This window comes from Ipomoea triloba, chromosome 11, assembly GCF_003576645.1.
Source record: "Ipomoea triloba cultivar NCNSP0323 chromosome 11, ASM357664v1".
Classification (NCBI taxonomy): Eukaryota; Viridiplantae; Streptophyta; class Magnoliopsida; order Solanales; family Convolvulaceae; genus Ipomoea; species Ipomoea triloba.
The window spans coordinates 8,405,335-8,424,907 of NC_044926.1; the positions used below are offsets into that span (position 1 = coordinate 8,405,335).

The window sequence follows — 19,573 nt, forward strand, 5'->3', positions numbered from 1 at the left end:
CCAGCTTCGGTGTGTCTGTCTATTGAGAAAGCTATGAATAGGTACTGGTGGGGTTCTGGAAACGAGAAAGGTATACACTGGAAGGCTTGGGATAGTTTGTGTGTGCCTAAAAAATATGGGGGTTTGGGATTCAAGGATTTGAGGGCTTTCAATCTTGCAATGTTAGGAAAATAGGCTTGGAGGTTTCGAACGAGGCCCCAATCACTGGTGGCTCAGGTGTATAAAGCCAGGTATTTTCCCAAAACCTCTTTTATTGATGCTGCTTTAGGAGGTAACCCAAGTTTCTGCTGGAGAAGCATCATAGCAGCCCATGAACTTGTTTGTAATGGTGTGAGAAGAAGGATTGGGGATGGGAATGACATTGTCATCTAGGGACACCCGTGGTTGCCAGATGATCCTAATCCCTTGGTTCAAACTCCCATGCCGGGTATGTTACAGGGTGCGATGGTTTCAGGACTTATTGACCCCGAAACAAGAACATGGGATGTCTCAATCCTACAGGACTTGTTTATTGCTACTGATGTTAACCGTATTTTAAAAGTACCTGTCACACTGCATTATAAGGACTCTTGGTATTGGCCAAATGAGACACGTGGATGTTATACAGTGAAGGAGGGTTATAGACGTATTATGGGAGAGGTGGAGGTGCAACCCGGGATTTATGATAAATGGCTACATCTTTGGAAGATTAGGTGCCCTTCAAAATGGAAATTGTTTCTCTGGAAAGCTCTATCTAATGTCTTGCCCACCACTACCAACTTGATTACAAAGAGAGTGGAGTTGGACCCAACATGCTCAATGTGTGGTCTAATGCATGAGACTACCATGCATTCATTACTTATGTGTGATTATGCAAAGTTTGTATGGCATGAGACCTCATTGCAACTACCAATTGTTGTTGGGGATAATTTTGCTGCATGGTTCGGTGACGCCGTCTCCAAACTAACAAATGATAATTTATTTATTGTGATAGCAGTCCTTTATCACCTTTGGAGAGCAAGGAACCTTGCGGTTTGGGAGAAGAAGCTGCCTCGCCCGTCAACAGTCTGGAAGATGGCCGAATCTGCTGCAATTGCTTGGCGTCGGGTGCACACTCCTGCGAGCTCCGACCAGCTGGTGTCGCAACAGTCCTCGCAGTCGGTTGCCGCAAATTCGCACGTAAATGCCCATCCATCACAGTTCTCTGGCGTAGCCATGCACTGCCAATTCGATGCAAGCTTCAATCCTCATTCCAAAGCGGCATCAGTGGGGGCGGTTCTCATGACACACGATGGCGGTTTTCTTGCAGCTTTCGCCTCGCGCCTCCCGGCGTGTTTTTCACCCCTGATGGCGGAATCATTGGCATGTAAGGAGGCTCTTTCATGGCTTAAGGGTCGAGGTTTGGATTCGGTGCACATATTCACTGATTGCTCCACATTACGGTCTCTCTTAACTTCAACACACGTTGACATATATTATTATGTTGGCTTCTCAGTAGAGGCCTCTAAATCTATTATGTCCTCTTTCCATTCATGTTCAGTACATTATATCCCTAGAGCTGCTAATACTAGGGCTCATACCTTAGCATCTACAGTTTTTTCTCAAGAAGATCCGTTGTATTGGGAGGCTGTTCCTCCTAACTCTATTGCTCATTTGTTTTAATCTACCAATTTGGTTTTGGTTTTCAAAAAAAAAATATATATAATTAGTGTATTAGTTTAAGCCAAAATTCAATTAGTATTACACTAATTATATAACAGGGTATATACACACTAATGTTAGTAATTTAATCAAGTTGATAACACATATTAAATGTTATAAATTTATTATAATAGCATTTATTTATATTAATAATTTTTTATTATACATTTGGCGAGTCCTCGCCGGTCCGTCCTGCCAAAACCCGCGAGTTAAGCGGGACGGACTAAAAATTCCGTCAAAACACGGGCCCAAAATATCAAAGCCCGTCCCGTCCTTTTCGCGGGACGGGGCGGGCTAAGCCCGTTTTGACGGCTGTAGATATATCCAAGGCCAAGTAGGTTTGGAGTTCGGAGCAATGAAACAAGTTGCATGCCAGGCCAGGCAGGCAGTTTTCAAGTACGCAACACAAGTTGCAAAAAAGGCAGGCAGCAGTCAAGTAGCACGCGAATAAGTCGTCCACCCACTTTGAAATCATCCAAAAGGGATCAGACCCAATTGCACGCACAATTTTGACACGCTTCTCATATTTTAACCTTAACGTCAGTCCACTCTCTTTTCATTTCCAACCAATTATATGCCATACAAATGGGAAAATAAAGCATTTTTTTTTTTTGTTCTAAGATTGAGAATTATTGTGGCAGCTGCAACCTGCAGAGTCCTGCTTTCAACAACGAAGATAGATACTGGAGTAACTACAGGGTTGTTTGGTAAATAGTTGTTAGGGTTAGTGTGTTCGATTAGTTGATAGCATTAGCTAATTATAGAAAGATATTTGATAAATTAGTTGATATTTGATTACATGTAAATTGATTTTCTCAAAAAGTTGATTGAAAAATTTTAACATTTTAGAGCATTAAGCTGTTACAAATAATTAATTAATCAAACACTTATATTAATTGTTTAATCAAATCCAACAGTTAATAATGATTAAACAAGTCAAAATTGATTGATAAGTTAATTATGTTACTAAACATTGACAAAAAAATTTATAGTGTTCTTTGGTACATTTTCTCTCTCTGGTGGCATAGCCACACACAATATAATTTAAGCTAGGCTGTGCCATGCCCACAATGTAATACGTAGTAATTAATAATATATATATATATTTTATTATAATCGAAGCTTCATGTGGCCGGGTGGATAATATCTATTATAAAATGCCCTCATAAGCATTTACCAATTAACTACATATGAACGATCTTTACAAAAGTGTATTATGAGTGCTATACTGCTATGTTCTCTTCGTAATATAACTTTTTTACGTGGTAATATATGATTGATTTTTTTCATATGTGATTAATAAGAATATTTAATTCCTTTTCTTTTTCCTAAGAGCATCCTTATCAATAGAGTTTTTTCGCAATTTTTGAAGAGTTTTTGTAATTATGATTAGAAAAGAGAAAATGGGAGGGGAGAAAAAAATTAAAACAAATCATTTTTTTAAAATAAAATAAAATAAAAAATAAAGTGGTCAGGCGCGCCTAGGCGCATACAGTTCACGCACCGGCATGGGCGCTTGCTGTGCGCAAAACACGCACAGCAGCACATGGGCATTTAATCAGATTGTCAGAAAAATTACTGTTCCATGGACCTTCACTTGCAGGTGATCTCTTTTCACTTTCTGTCATATTCTCTCTCTTGTCATGGTGGCATCTCTCCTGACATAAACCACCCAATATCTATTGGTGGTGATGCTCTAGTACGAGGTAGAATCAATCAATTTGATTTATAAGCATATTCAATTTCAACAATGTGAGGTCATGGCTTTGAACTCCGGTAGGGATAGTATTGACTTTTTGTGCTTCAGTAGGTTGAGAAACTAGTTATGAACAGATAATACATTGTAACATAGTCGGTAATAATACTAAAAAAAATTATATTATATTCATATGTCTCATTTTATCAGTTATGTTTAATACTATTGACAATTCAACACTTTTTCGTTTGATTATTTTCTCTAACATTTTCTTATAATTTGTAAATTTATTTTTATATTTAATAATAATTTTGATATATGGCAAAGACCTTGTGGTCAAGTGGCATCTGGTGTCCAGATTAACATTCCCACATGGATGATGTGAGTGGGTTTGAGCCTCAGTGAAGGCAACTGTTGACTCATTGTGCTTCAAAAAAAATAATTTTGATATATAATTTTTAAATATATAAATTTAGTGAGTATATAAAAAAATTTAAGCTTAATTTTAATTCTCTTTTCATTAATTAGCATTCGGAAGTGACTTGTCACCGTTTAGAAGTTTCTAAATAGGGTCCACTGTAATATTATATTCATAAAACATATAAATAAATATTTTATATTTATATTAATAAATATATTTGCCAATTGCCTCCGACATGGCCACATACATAAATGCCGAGGGCGAAGGGAGTAGAAAATGGCATTATCCACTTGCCAACGAAAGTTGAACATGACGCATTGCATGATATCACACCATCAAGTCACAATCATTTGTTTAAAAAATAATACTACCTCCGTCCCATTTTGTTTGTCTGATTCAGTTAACGAAGCTTGACTGGAGTTATTTTTAATTCAAATTTTCATAATATTAAATTTAGTATTAGTATATAAAATTTATATATTTAGAAACTACATTAAAAGTACTATTAAACACAAAAAATCAAATTTAAAAATAATTAAAAATTACTAAAGAAAATAAGCAATGAAGAAAGAGTTAGTTTGACGAATAGTAAACAGGACAGGTAAAATGGGATAGAGAGAGTATATATTATTAGTCAAATATGAAAAGTCCCAATTTTTCTGGTCAAATAATAAATTTCTGTCTAATTAACGTGAATAGCAAACTAACCTTAATTTTTCTTATAATGATATTATATTTATATATAATTAAAAAAAAAACATTGATTACGCTAAAAGTAAGTAAATGTAACAAATTTTAAGGTTTGTATTGAGTACAAGAGTAATCGATAATGTCTTCAAAACATACATGTATTGATCAGCATTGTAAAAGTTTTAAACCATACCAGATACAAAAGACACATGTATTAATCAACACTATAAATTTTTTTTTTCTAAAACTATATATTCTTAATTATTTTTATGAGAACATTTTATTAATTCGTATAACATACCTCAAGTTTAACAAAAAATTATTTGTACTAAATGACGAATGAGCATGACGTTTATTTGAAGTGCATCATATTTCAATGCTTTTTATATTTTTTTTGAGTTACACTATACAATACCTTAACATCGTGGCATATATTTTATTAACTCTTAACTATTTTAGTTTCAGTACCATGCATGAATGACAAAAGTATCACGCATGAAAAGTCAAAGCAATCGAAATATTTTTTTGTCAATAATTTTGCACCACCAAAGTTGGATAGGAAAAATTGCATTAATGCCAAAGACTTGTCGATGGCTAACCTGATGACCAAACTTCATGACTTAATAAACAGGGTTCTTAGCAAATAGATAACGAAATTAAATCTTTCAAATCAAATTTATAAATATACCACATAAGTTAATTAAATAAACTTACGTATTCAATAGTCGACACAATTCAAGACCCTAACTTTGTGGCGTTAGATAGGAAGATCATTAACACAAACATATATATATCCACGTGTCACAATTTATGTAGGTCGACATGATTTGACACAATGGAAATTGAGGTGTGAAAATAGAGAAAAATGAGGAATAGAAATTTATTGGGATTTCAGAATAATTAAGCTGAAATATGAACAGTAAGTGTTTTGGCGGTTTCTGAAACCACAAAATTTGGGTTGACTTTGTTGACCGTTAACGTTAAAAAATAATAATAATAAAAGAAAAAAAAGGTCTAACCAGTGAAGCATTGACGGCTGACCAAAGTCGGTTTCTAACACCGTCGGGAACACGTCGGCACCGCACGTTGTCTAATATTATTAAACAACTCCGTTTATATCACGTGTGTCAATTGTTCAGAGTCTATTTGCTGACAAAGACTTCCCAAAAGAGAAAAAAAAAAAAAAGAATTAAATGAATTTTGTTAAGTGAGTTTCATCATTTTTGTAATTATTTTGTCTTTACTATTTAGATTCCCAAACTTATACAACACACCCAAACTTACGTTAATGTGCTGTGGAAATTTCCACTTCCAATATTGACCTCTACTTGGAACAATTTCAAATGAATTAAAATTGTAATAAACATTTAATAATCAAAATGAATTTTAGTACTAAAATTGAATAAGAATTATTAATGAAATTATTAGTTGGATATATAAAATTTTAGAATTCAAGTCAAAGAAGGAAAATATTGCACCCAAAAAGAGGGTAAAATATAAATAATGCACTCAAAGAAATAACAATGCACCCAAAGAAGGAACAATATGCATTCAACGAGAGAAAATAATACACTCAAAGAAAAAAAAATAGACTTACACTAAATTACCATAATGCCACCATGTTTTAAAAAAATTAAGAAATTCTTTATTCTGGACACTAGATCTTGACGAAATAAATGGTTGAGATTTAATAAAGAACCTTTATTCTGTAGTGCCTCTCCCATATTGGAGGTCATGAGATCGAGCTTCAGTGGAGGCAAATTAACTATTTGTGCTTCAATAGGTTGAGAAAGTATATTTGAACATATAGTATAATGTAATAGTGTCAGTTGTATTCAAAAAAATTAAATAACCATTTAAAAATAAATATTTGGCAAAAAAAAAAAAAGATAGATAATAAATAGAAAAATTATCGGGAGAAACCAAGGTGGCTAGAAAGATTTGGTATACAATTGACGGATTGGTGTTTGTTTCATTTCATGAAATTTGAAATTACTTGACCTCTAGGTATCGTATTCACATTGTTAACAAAGAATTTGTTGTTTGACTTGTCTTTTACTCTGTTATTTGGTTTTATTTAAAAATAGGACATTTTCATTGTTTTAGTTTTTAATTTAGTTCATACTAGCTATTTGAACTAGGTAAAGTCATATACTTGAAGAAGCAATCATATTGTGAACCACCGACATAAATTATATTTTTAATACATTAAAATTTTTATTTTTAAAAAATACATTATTTGAGTATTAAAAATAAATTATTTAAAAATATATCAAATATTGTACATTTAGTATAATAAAAATATACATTTATTTATGCTCCACACTATAATTTGCCTCGAAGAAGCTTGTAGTATTTTTTTTGGTGAAAACAAATAACTGGACCAGAATGTTTATAATTGGATAAACCAAATTCATTAAAGAATGATTTCATTCCTTACCTCTTTCGGTTTTTGGGCCAACCAAAACTACCACTAGGAAGAGCCCACTTTAAAAGGTTTTTTTTTTTTTTTTTTTTTTGGGGGGTTTTTTTATCAATTAATTTCTTTGGAAAGTAATAATAAAGAATGCGTTTTTTTTTTTTTATAAATAAATTAAGGATTAGTTTTATTCTTAATGTTCACCGGAAGGACGCTTCATTGCAGCAGTTAATGACTGTCTGCTTAGCTGCTATTCTCCCCTCATGCCCGAGTCGTTAGCATGTAAGGAGGTGTTGTCTTGGTTCAAAAATTAAGGTGTCTTGTCGGTTGAGCTCATCACGGATTGTTCGACTCTTCATCAGTACCTGTCATCTACACATATTGGCCTCTACTCCTACCTTAGCTATTTTATTGATGATTGTAAGTCCATAATGACTTCTTTTATTAGTGTTCTAGGCTTCTAGCTATTAGCTTAGTTTCTAGATCTTATACGAGTTAGCTTCTATTGCCCATGCTCATGCTACTTCTTTGTATTGGGACTCTATTCCCTTTTGATGTTATTTCCGATTTATGGCAGTAATCTACCTCTATTTTTGCTTTCAAAAATGTTCACCGGAAGGAGTAATTCATTTGTCTAAAGCATAATGTACATTATTCTAACTCATAAAGTACATTATCTTACTCAAGAAGTTACACAATGTACATTATTCTAACACAGAAAATACATTATTCTAACTCATAATGTATATTATTCTAACTCATAAAATTCAACGACATTGTTTTGATCTGTGGTCCACACAGCACTGTGGAGTGTGGACCATATTTGCCGGTTTAATGTGATAATGTCAAATTAAACTAATCATGGACTAATTAAATTTAGTGCATTCAAACACCCAATACTATCGTTTTAGCATTTCCTATATGGGCTTTAGGAGTAAATTAAGTTTGCATCTTAAGAGTAATCTTATATAGGCTTTAGGAAAACCCAATGGAGTAGCTCAAGTGGTAAGTAAACTTTCTTTGTGGGGAAGAATTTTCGGAGAACTTGAGTTTGATTCTCAGAGAAAGACAATCTTGTAGATTTGCCAAAGAAAATATAGGCTGTTTTGCAATAGTGGCATTGTAATTAGATAAATATTTTTTTTTTTGAAAAGATAAATGTTAGTTAATTAAATATAATTTTTAAATCAAGCTTTATTCAAAAGAGTAGAACATGGTATACAAGAATGGTAAGATGGATCTCAAATCCCATCATGCAAATAACATGTTGAGACTATGAGATGATATTCTCCTTAAATGACTTTAAAAAGATAACCTCAATAATTCTAAGAAGAATTTTATTATTAAACAATACAAATTATAAAGTATAAAAAGAGATATATTTATAAGAATACAAAGAGTTTTTTGTTTTTTTTATTGAAACACAAAGAGTCAACAAATGCCTCCACTGAGGCTCGAACCCACTCCATTCCACATGGGAGTGTACACCGGGTGCCGCTTGATCACAAGGCCTTTAGCATAAGAATACAAAGAGTTAGATGATGAATGATAAAATGTAAATTCACAAAAACACAATGAGAAAGAGAATGAATTTTAGTATGACTAAAATACATAATTCTAAATAAAAAAAAATATATGTGACCATATTAATTCAGTTTCATACCAAACAATCACTATTTTGAGTAAGTGTTGAATCTACGAAAAGAGTAGAGAAAAGAAGAATCTAGAAGCAGAGACTATCTATGACTTTGTTTGGTAAATCACTGTTAGTTAATTGGATTAGAGAGTATGAGTAGTTGATAATATTAGTTGTAGAAGGTGTTTGATAAATTAGTTGCTAGCTGATAGTTGTTTGATATAATTTATTTTCTTTAAAAGTTAATTGAAAAATTATTTTGAGCAACTTTTTGAATTTTAACATTTTAAAATTATTAAAAAAAAAAACTAATTAGCCAAACACTTATGTTAATTTATTAGCAAGTCCTATAATAGTGATCAAATAAAATAAAATTAATTTATAAACTAATTATTAACCAAACAACACCTATATAACATAGAGAAACACAAATGTAGTATATGTAGTAGCTTCTAGAAAACTACAATAATATATAATTGTTACGAATTATTATTGTGTATATATATATATTATACGCATGATTTAATGATGCTCGAAGTTTCTACAACAAATGTCAATTGATCGCTGCTTTTTTGGGTTTGTAGAGACAACTTTTTATCTCTACTTCTTCTTTTGGCCCCTCATCACTTTCGGCTCCATGCTGCTTTAATTTTCCTCTTCATTTCTTATTATAATCGGCTAAACAATTACCCCTGCAAATCTGCAATACGTGAAATATAGAATAAATTTTACTTTTAGTCGAACTATTACTAAATTTGTCTCATTTATTTGTCATACTTATTATTTATTTATTGATCAAATTAACTCTTTCTTCTTTGTTTTTTTTTAAATTTTTTTTACTAATTTTTAAATTTAATTTTGTGTTTAATAGTATTTCGTATAGTTTTTAAATATATAAATTTTGTATACTAATAATACTAAACTCATTAATTATTATGAAAATCTGAATTAAAAATAACTTCAGTCAAACGTCGTTAACCTAGCCAGACACATAAAATTGGACGAAAGGAGTATAATATTATCATATTTAATTTTATTATTTTAATTTTGTCACATGAAATCTTTGACTTTTATTTGCGTGTCACGTACAAATGTGCATTTAGTCATTTCTTTAAATTTTTGGTATTTCATCATTTAATAGATATAGCTAGCACATAATTTTATCATTCAATTAAAATAGTATACAAGAGAATGAGAGATTTGAAAAATAAAACACATGCTAGACCTTTTTTTTTTTTAATTAAACAATGAAATGACAAAATTTTAAATAGATGACTCATTGTGACAAACAAATAAATATAATGTGACAAAATTTAAAAAAAGTAGAATTAAATGTGTCAATGCCACAATAGTCGATAACTAAAAGTGAAATTACTCTAAAAATATTACAAAATCATGAACTTGAAATAACTTCAAATATATTTAAAAAATGTAAGTTTTAAATGGAAAAAAAAACAAATTCTAACAAACAACTTTATATAAAACATCTTATATTGAAAAAATATAAAGGTATATTACAAATTATTTTAAACTCTTAATTAGGGCTGTGGGATACAACTGTTTTGAAATTTCAATAATAATAATAAGGGAAACTGGCACTTTTTTCTCCTATGTTATGTGCATATAGCACTTTTTCCCCCTGTGTTATTAAAGTGGCAATTTTCCCCCCTGAAATGTTAAATTGACATTGTTACCCTTAAAAATAATTATTTCATTTATTTTTCTTCTCCAACAAATTGTTATTTATATGTATGGATGATCACGATTCGGTTCGAACCTAACCAAACACTGTAACAATCATATCGAAATAGTATGGACGGTTCTGGTTACGATTCAGAACCGAATTTTTTATTTTTTATTTTGAAAAAAGAACCGAAAAATTTAAAATTAAATAATTGTTGAACCGTGAATCGGAACTTAGCCACAACCATATATAGTGAAAATGATCAAACACTTATTTTGATAAATCGGTACGGTTCGGTTACAATTTCGATTTTGAACCGCCAATCAAAACTTATGTATTTATTTATTTATTTTTATAATTTTATTTCTTATTTAAAAATAGTCTAAATTTAACAATTATTTTATTTTATTTTTTCGGTTCTGAATCGTAATCGTAACCGTCTATACTATTTAAGTTCAATTGCTACAGTGTTCGATTATGTTCGTATCGAACCGTGATCTTTCATATATATTAGTAACAATTGATTGGAGAATAAAAATAAATGAAATAGTTATTTTTAAGGGCAAAAATGTCAATTTAACATTACAAGGGAGAAAACTACTACTTTTAAAATAACTGAGCGGGGAAAACAGCCACTTTAATAACACATGGGAAAAAGTGCTATAAGCATATAACAAAGGGGGAAAAAGTGCCAAAAACATTGTGCTCAGATGACATGTAGTGACTTTCCCATATGGGAGGTCATGAGATCGAGCTTCACTGGAGGCGGTATATATTGACTCATAGGCCAACCCTTTCATTTCTACTAGAGGCAAAGAGAAGTTCTTCGTGTCCAGAAGACGAATACACCTTCTTCATTTCGTCTCAGGCGGCAAAGTAAGGTTGGAAACTGTTTTCCATGCTTCTTTGCTATCATCACAAGACTATAACCTGCTACGAATGGTGGTTATGGGCATGATTTAATGGTGCTCGAAGTTTCTATGACAAATGTCAATTGATGACTGCATTTTTGGATTTGTAGACAACTTTTTGTCTCTGCTTTTCTTCTTTTGGGTCCTCATGCCATTCCCCTTTCATCGCTTTCGGCTGCGTGCTGCGTGCTTTATTTTTCCTGTTCATTCCTGCTTATAATCCACTAGAAATTTACGCCTGAAATATATGGAATATATTATATATATATATAATCACATACTTAAAAACAACTTTAGATAATGAAAAATATTACTTCTACTCCCAAATTCTACTTCTAACTTTTACACTTTCTCAAAAAAATTTAATCTTAACATTTTTTTTGGAACCTACAAGATGAAAAGAACTTATTATTCTTTATCATATCAGGAGTAAAAGTGAAGAAGTAGAAATAGCATAAAGTCAATGTAATAGAACTCTTAAATAAATAAGAATATGTATTTGATGAGTGCCTTCTAAATATGGATATATGGTGATGAACCTCGATCCCTTCTATTTAATTCTGGTTGTGATTCGAGTTTTATATGTTTTAAGAAAGAAATTAATGATGACACATATTCGATCTGAAAGAGAATCCTATTGAGAAGAGACCCGCCTACTTAATCTCTTTGTCTAAACACCAGAAACAACAACACAAGAAGAGGCACAACTACTTAATAAATCCTGTGAAGAAGCCTATTGAATTCCCTAAGATTGACAATAGGACTAGAGACAAGAATACCTAATTTTATGAGACAGTCGGTGGACAACACAAGTTTCAATGTCTCGTGTGAAGTTTTGGAATATTCTTTTTGTGAGCTTTATTTATTTGTACTTTTAGTGCTTTGATGGTTTGTACCTCGTGGGTTTATATATACGGCCAACTATTAGACATTGTAAGGAACTTTTAGCTAATTTGATATTTGAGATCTCATTCTCACTCAAACTTGAGCTAGTGGTTATTTTGGGTTGTTTAATCCAAATACTTCACTCCTTTATACACATCGAGAGTTGGTGGGAGCACATCGATCAAGAAATTTTCAACAATCAAGTCAAAGATAGTAAACTTTTCTTTTTATATTTGTGAGGTTAGAATAATTCCAACATCTTAATATATATCTGATTCAATTGAGAGTCTTATTGGATTCATATCATTTGGTGTGATTGTTGATGCCAATTGATAACAATGTTAATGAATATTGATTGGAGGATTCATTTTACTTAGTAGGACGGAAATGAATAGTGTGACTAGAGATGAAGTAGGTTATATCCCATTCTCAATAGTCATATCATTCATGTCCTACATATTTGATAAAAAATTAAATCGTGAAATATGTATTAATTAGTACACAAATCCTAAATATTTCTACACTATTGACTAGTGCTCACATACAACAAAACAATTAAACGTTTTTTGTTTGGATAAATGAAGGTAATTGATAAACCTTTCGATTTTTTTGGACGTATATATGAAAGATTCACTGCGGGAAATTATCATTTTTTCGACCACTTTTCCGACCACTCATAAACGTGGTCGGAAAAGCGAATGTTTAAAAATTATCCGTCGAAGAATTGGACTGGACAGAAAAAGGTCATAATTTCCGACCAAAAAGTAAAGATGGTCGGAAATTTATTCAGCTATTCAAATTTTTAAAATTTAGTATTCTTTTCCGACCACTTTTGTGGTCGGAAATGCTCTTTTTTATACTACGAAAAATAATGCAGTTAATGCTAAAGTTAAAGTTTGTCAGTTTCAGACTTATCATTTCCACCGCTCATTTCATTTCCGCCGCTCAGCTCATCCCTCTCACTCCTCACCTCAAAAGCTCTCGCCTCTATGTCTCTCACCTAGACTGCCAACGCCACCATCGGCCCATAGCCGGAGTCTTCTTCGGCCCCGCCTCTCCCCCGTGGCTCGTCACGGACGACATACGGAAGATATTCCCTCTCGTTCTCTCCCTCATGGTAAGTGTTCTATGTTCCTATTCGTTCTCTCCCTCATATCAATCTGATTCGCGGATTTAGTGCTTCTGTGAACATTGGGGGTGCATTTTTTAATCTGTGCTTATGAATTTTGCAGGATCAGAATCCAAATGCTTCGTTTACTCGCAAGGCGTCAGTGAACTACACGAAAACACCTTCTCGAGAATCTTTGTATAACAAGGTTTGTTTCTAGTTTCAGGCCTGAATGTTGTAATTCATGTTTAATTTTGTCCAAAATCTTCATTGAGTTTACGGTTCTTCTGCTCCTTCCTGCTATAGTTTCATTCTTGGTTGCTTGGTCGGTGGTTTAGGGTTTAATTTTTCTTTTATTATTCTATTTTTTGTTACCGAAATCTTAGAATTATGAACTTCTGATTATATGGGAGAAATGAAGGGAGCTTTAGTTCTGATTTTAATTGTTGAATTCTTATACTCATAATAAATTTCTTAGTGCACTTTTGATGGAGCAAAGTATGTTGAGCTAAATTCTATTGGAATTTACTGAAAGCTTTGGTCTAAATTAGTGGAGCTTTGGTCTAAATTAGTGGAACTTAACTCTTTGACTGTGATTCAGGTTCAAAGAATAGACTCTAAATTCTAGAGGTTCTACTGGTGACACCTTTGGTTAGGTGGTTTCCTTGCTAAAGAGAAAAGGGAGAGGGGGTTCATTCCTGCTCCAAGCATGCTTATGTGAATGGTTTGTCTAAATTGTGGGAATTTATTCTCCCCTGCATGTTTCTTTTTTATTATCTTACTCACTAATTCTAAATTGTGTCAATATGATATCTTTTTTTATTATCTTACTTAATTCTGAACATCTAATTTTTGTTAGGGGTCCTCTTTTATTTATTTTTAATTAACTCTCATGCTTTCATTTATTTTATACTTAGCAGGCTTGGGCTAAAGAAGATCTACTGAGAGAACAAAACAAAGAATTGCAAACTTACAGGTATCGTATGTTTGCCCCATTGCTGTGTATAATGTTTTAATCAAGTATAAGCTTACGAATATATTCTCTAACATGTGAATTCTTTTGTCATTTATTATGGAAAGGAGAGTTTGTATTTTACTTGAATTAGAATAAGTATGCCTGCATTTGAGGGTGTTTGATTTGGTTCAGTTTTTACTGTTGAATGCTGTCATTTTTATAGCTAAAGCCATCCATTTTGATGCTAATCTAGAGTTTCTTTTTTATTTATTTATATTCTTCTTATGGTAGTATAAAGTCTTAGTACTATTGAGTAATGAAGCTAATCTCCTGATCTTTTACAGCAAATTGATGTGTATTCTTAAAGATGGCCTGAGTGGTAATTCTCATACTATAATGATCATCACCATGTTAACACTTTGAAGTATGCTCACCGAACAAAGGAAATTAAGGCACATATTCAGGTGAGAGTCTAATCTATAGATGCCTAGGAACTTTTATAAGTAATATATTTGATACTTGAGCATATGAATATGTTGCTGTTTGTGGTAACACATGTTGAAACAAATTTATTTTTCAATTGTTATATTATGCAAAATAGAAGGTATTTATTTAATAATTATGTAACAGCCAAATTTTTTTGTTGTATGGTAGTTTGGTTTCATAATTATTTGCCAATAAGAAGAAACTAGAAGTTTGTTGTGTCAGGATCAATTGCAAAAAATTTCATTGATTACTAGTATCATGCACAGAAAAAGTTTAGAAGACGATATCCAATCCTTTTTTATCTCTCATGTGTGGTTTCTCATCGTTCTATTTGATAATATATATCTGTTGGGCACTCAGGCTGTTCTTTGAACATTGCAGGTTAATAAACAGAGATGCCTTTTACCAGCTACGGATTGCTAAAGGCCTAAAGCTAAGGAGGTGCCTCTTCCCAATTACAAATTGCTCCAGTTGGTTAAATACATTTGAAATTCGTTTAATTTGAGTGCTATGTTACACAACTGTGAAATTGTGCAAATAGTGAATTACTATATGACATTTCATAATATGCTTTTGTAGATTTTGTTTTTTTAATTACATTCATTATTTTCCGACCACCAGCTGTGGTCGGACATGATTTTTTTTGTTTTACTTCATTATTTTCCGACCACTTGTCGTCGGAAAATATGCAAATGCAAAATTTCTTGTCCGACCATATTTCCGACCACATTACAATGGTGGACACTATTTCCGACCACTTCATGTGGTGGTCGGAAATACCGAGGTGATTTTTCCGAACCCTCTAAGTTGTCGAAAAAGTGGTCGGGACAATGGTTTCCGACCATATTTTGGCAATGTCCGACCACTTTTGGGTGGTCGGAAAATTGAAAATTTCCAGCAGTGATTCTATGTCCTAACAAACCAAACAACTAATTAAGGTAGTTGGTACACGTTTTGAAGTCAGGCCAGATCCCCTTTGTTTGTTAGGTAATAATTGAATGTATTTAGTAGTTTAAATTTGGCAATAATCGAACTTAACAGAAACACATTACACGTGTACCAAATAGTAGAGTGTGTACATGTTCGTATAAAGAACTAATCTTTATTCATTAGGGTTTAGGATCATTAGGGCTCATTCTAGAATGGTTGATATGAGACATACAGGTGGGTTGGGGAAGGATGGTGGATTAAAAACGTGTATAATTATTTCATCTTATTGGTAATATAATTTTTTAGTTTAGATTATTGTTTTTAGATTTTTATTTTGATTTTTCTGTTCATAGGTGTTTTGGATGTCATTACATTAGGATCAATTGTCTTAATTTTTTTATTTTTGTATTTTAAAATTTTTATTCCCATTATATGATCATACATAACTAAACATTAATATTACTAATCATTCTAATTTCACCTACTACCAAACATACAAAATACTTTAACAAAACTCATTACCATTATCAAGTATTTGATTCTTATTCTGATTAACAAAACACACCCAATAAGTGTGAACATAATACATTGCATGTTTAATTTCACGTTTTCATTGCTTCATTCTACCCGTTTTGGTGGACTTTAATGTGTTAGAACTTCCAATTGTGTTAATGTTTTAGGTGGGACTACCAATCCTAGATTCCTAGTGGCCAATCCCAATTATTCCCACACCACCAAGTACATTAATATCACTCAGCTGATATGGCAAACTTTCAACACCCAATTCATTGTTGATTGTATTCCATTATTAAAAACTTAAAGTACAAATAAGTATTTATTTTATACTATAGGATTATTTTCAATAGTATTTGTTAGGTATGCATGATCATGCAAATTGTATCAAAGTGAGAAACTATGGTTAAAATAAAAAATTTAATACTTATAATTTTTTATTAAAAAATACAATTTAGTTTGCATTGTTCTTCAATGTACCAATAAAAATAAAAATAAGTGGCGTGCTATAACTTTATTATGTAGATTCACTTGATTAACGATTGAGAATAAGAAGATCAGAGCAAGAAGGCTAGCCAGCCAAACGCGAATAACCCTCTACTATACCTACTTGCTCCAAACTTCATTCAAATTACAAATTTTGAAATTCAACATAGATTGATAAATATGAAGTAATCAATAAAGACCAGAGCTAGCTAGGATTGGAGTCGAATTGATCCATCGTTTTGGGTAGGAAGTGGAATATGACCTTTCTCTTGAAGGCTCTTCACTGTATCATATAGAGCTTGTTTTGTTGGTGTAAACTCTAACCCTAAATCTTTCAATTTTTGGTTCGAGAATTTGTATGGTTTTGCCCTTGGTTTTGTCTCGTCTGGGCACCTACATCCATTCACACCCACCACCAAAATTAATAATAAATACTAATAATGATTCTCCAATACACTAGAATAAATTAAAATAAAGAATTAGAAAAAGCTAAGAAAACCCCACAATCCAACTATAGGTGACAAGACATAATGTCACTATATCATGCTTTTGTTGTAATGTGGTAGGTAAGGATCTGACACCATCACATTCCTAATCTGATCAAATAATAATGTTGCATTGAGAGGCAAAATTCAAGTAGTAACTCCTTCCCATGTATTTGATTTGACTAACGAGGTGACTTTTTTTTTTAATTCAATTTTTTATAATATTAAGTTTAATATTAATATATAAAATTTATATATTTAGAAACTACACTAAAAGTACTATTAAACACAACAAATCAAATTTAAAAACAAGTAAAAAATAATAAAGAAAATAAACAAAGAAGAAAGAGTTTGGTTTGACCAATAAAAAATAAGTAGAACAGATAAAATGGAACTTGTGGGAGTAATTTAATTGAAATGAAAAACTTACTTGGTAGGGATGGGATATTCGGGAAAGAATTTGGCCAAAATTTCAACCACTTCGCCACGGTGAAGAACATTCTCGGCGCAGATGTATCGGCCCGAGGCGGATGGGGTTTCGAATAAAAGGATGTGTGCTAGAGCAACATCCTTAACGTGCACGTAGGCCTGAACTGAATTGGCATAAGTTTTAGCCGAGCCAGTGAGGTACTTGAGAATGTGAAGACTGCTAGCATTCACTGTGGTTTGTAGCAATGGCCCCAGCACCAAAACTGGATTTATCACAACTAAATCAACCCCTCTCTCTTTTGCTTCTTCCCATGCTTTTTTCTCTGCCACCATCTTCCCATAACAATACCAATTCTGCACCCATATTCAAAATTTCAATTTAGTGTCAAGGTTGAGTTTATGAATAAAATCATGTCATAATAGACATGAGTAAACTCCCGACCAACCTAGTTAGGTTGGTCAGGTTGTTGACTTGGTTACAAATTCGACTTTTAATGGGAGCGCCCTATTGGTCTCCCTGATTTTTAGCGATGGACAACCTAATAAGCTGATTTACCCCTTGTGGTTTTTTGACAGCTAGGGTCACAAGGCAGGGTTTACTCAGTCTACACTTTCGAGTAGTGATTTTTGGATTCTAGTTTCGCCAGACTAATCTTAGAGTAGTGGTTGCCGGGTTGCCAGTTTGACCGGACTAATCCTAAACCCACATGACCCAATCCCTATTTCAATTCATGTTTCCGTCGTGACATCAAGTCAGACAACGAACTACACTAAGTCCTGGACACACAATTTTTTTTAATGAATCAACACATGTGAGTTAGAGCAAAAAATAAAATACCTCAAAATTAATTAATGTGTTGAAATCAAATAGTGCACATGTATTGTTTTCATATGTATACCTTAGTGTTCTTGCAAAACTCAAGATCACTCCAACAAGTTTCATCCACAACTTCATCAGGGCCTCTGTTGGGGTCCATGTACACCGCACCAATGGAGGAAGTGAACACCACACGCCGAACTCCGGCTTCTGCCGCCGCCGCTATCACGTTCTTGGTTCCGATCACCGCCGGCTCCACCATTTGTTCCTTCAAATTTCATTTTACACTTTCAGATGTATTTTGCAAAAACAAATTAATTACACCAATAATACTCCTAATAATTGCCATGCATTATTTTTGTGTACTCACGGATATAATAACTATAAAAGTTAATTATATAATTAATAATATTTTAAAAATAAAATTTCTTTTTTGAGGACAATTTGGCAAGTGGACCCACCATTAACACTAAAGTCACAAAAATTTGATGATTATCTTATCTATCTATCATCCTGTAGTCCTTTTCTTCTGGCAAAGACTCATATCCAGCCACTTGTCCACAATAAATAATTTAATAAATGAAAATCAATAATCATGTGTTTATTCTGTACTAATTTAATAAATGAAATTCTATAGAATAACATATATACTGCAATTAATAAGCCAAGGAATAATAAGAAAATTAATTACTCCGTATTATAAATAAAAAGAGACGCCAATAATTTTGTAAATAAAATAATAATTTTATTTAAAACAGTATCTCTTCCTCACACTTATAATGCTTGACATTCTTAATATTTCACATTATAATTAAAAAAAAATTGTCAGATCATGATGAGGTGTCCCGAGTAAGTTCTAACGATAGGAAACACCTTTAAATCCATATTATACTCAGATTAATCTTCATTTGCACCGAGTCGACCCAATTAAGAGAAAAAGTGAGGCCTGGCCCAATTTTATTTTTATTTTAAATTCGATATATGGGGTTTTAAGTTTTAATATATCCTGACCAATGAAACTTATGCTTAAAAAATTGAGTAAAGGCATCCAGTGGTAAGAAGACGTACAGGATCATCCGTTACAGGCGATGCGGTGTGGAAAACTCCATCGCAGCCGTTGATGGCTTCGCGCAAGCTCTGGTAATCAAGAAGGTCCGCCTTCCAAAGTGTTAACCTTTCACTTGCTCCTTCAAGCTGCTTCAGGTGACCATTCTTTTCATCATCTGATAATTAACCATAATTACTTATTAACTTCATACATACATATATATATATATATATATATATATATATATATATATATATATATATATATATATATATATATACACACACACACACA

The 19,573-nt window shown here is 32.4% G+C and overlaps 3 protein-coding genes and 1 long non-coding RNA gene across 4 annotated transcripts in view; 3 read left to right on the top strand and 1 right to left on the bottom strand.

Moving 5' to 3' along the window:
* The first annotated feature begins 444 nt into the window (after window positions 1-444).
* On the top strand, window positions 445-1,641 carry LOC115995871. Its single transcript, XM_031235018.1, has one exon. The coding sequence runs from the start codon at window positions 445-447 to the stop codon at window positions 1,639-1,641; it is 1,197 nt and encodes a 398-aa protein (XP_031090878.1).
* Window positions 1,642-12,893: 11,252 nt separating this feature from the next.
* On the top strand, window positions 12,894-15,165 carry LOC115995872 (protein MICROTUBULE BINDING PROTEIN 2C-like). The gene is made up of 5 exons (XM_031235020.1): window positions 12,894-13,139; window positions 13,255-13,338; window positions 14,048-14,106; window positions 14,430-14,549; window positions 14,953-15,165. The coding sequence occupies exons 1-4, from the start codon at window positions 12,894-12,896 to the stop codon at window positions 14,506-14,508; spliced, it is 468 nt and encodes a 155-aa protein (XP_031090880.1). The 3' UTR covers window positions 14,509-14,549; window positions 14,953-15,165.
* Window positions 15,166-16,503: 1,338 nt separating this feature from the next.
* The window catches only part of LOC115997617 (cinnamoyl-CoA reductase 2-like), a 5,079-nt gene continuing 2,009 nt past the window's right edge, over window positions 16,504-19,573 (bottom strand). The window contains exons 2-5 of the mRNA XM_031237207.1: window positions 19,300-19,454; window positions 18,314-18,499; window positions 17,416-17,768; window positions 16,504-16,893 (exon numbers count right to left, since the gene is read on the bottom strand). Of these exons, the coding sequence (XP_031093067.1) occupies window positions 16,710-16,893; window positions 17,416-17,768; window positions 18,314-18,499; window positions 19,300-19,454 (878 nt within the window). The 3' untranslated portion in view covers window positions 16,504-16,709. The remainder of the gene's footprint in view (window positions 16,894-17,415; window positions 17,769-18,313; window positions 18,500-19,299; window positions 19,455-19,573) is intronic.
* The window catches only part of LOC115997618, a 2,678-nt gene continuing 2,157 nt past the window's right edge, over window positions 19,053-19,573 (top strand). Inside the window, exons 1-2 of the long non-coding RNA XR_004093761.1 lie at window positions 19,053-19,170; window positions 19,276-19,434. This is a non-coding gene — a long non-coding RNA (uncharacterized LOC115997618). The remainder of the gene's footprint in view (window positions 19,171-19,275; window positions 19,435-19,573) is intronic.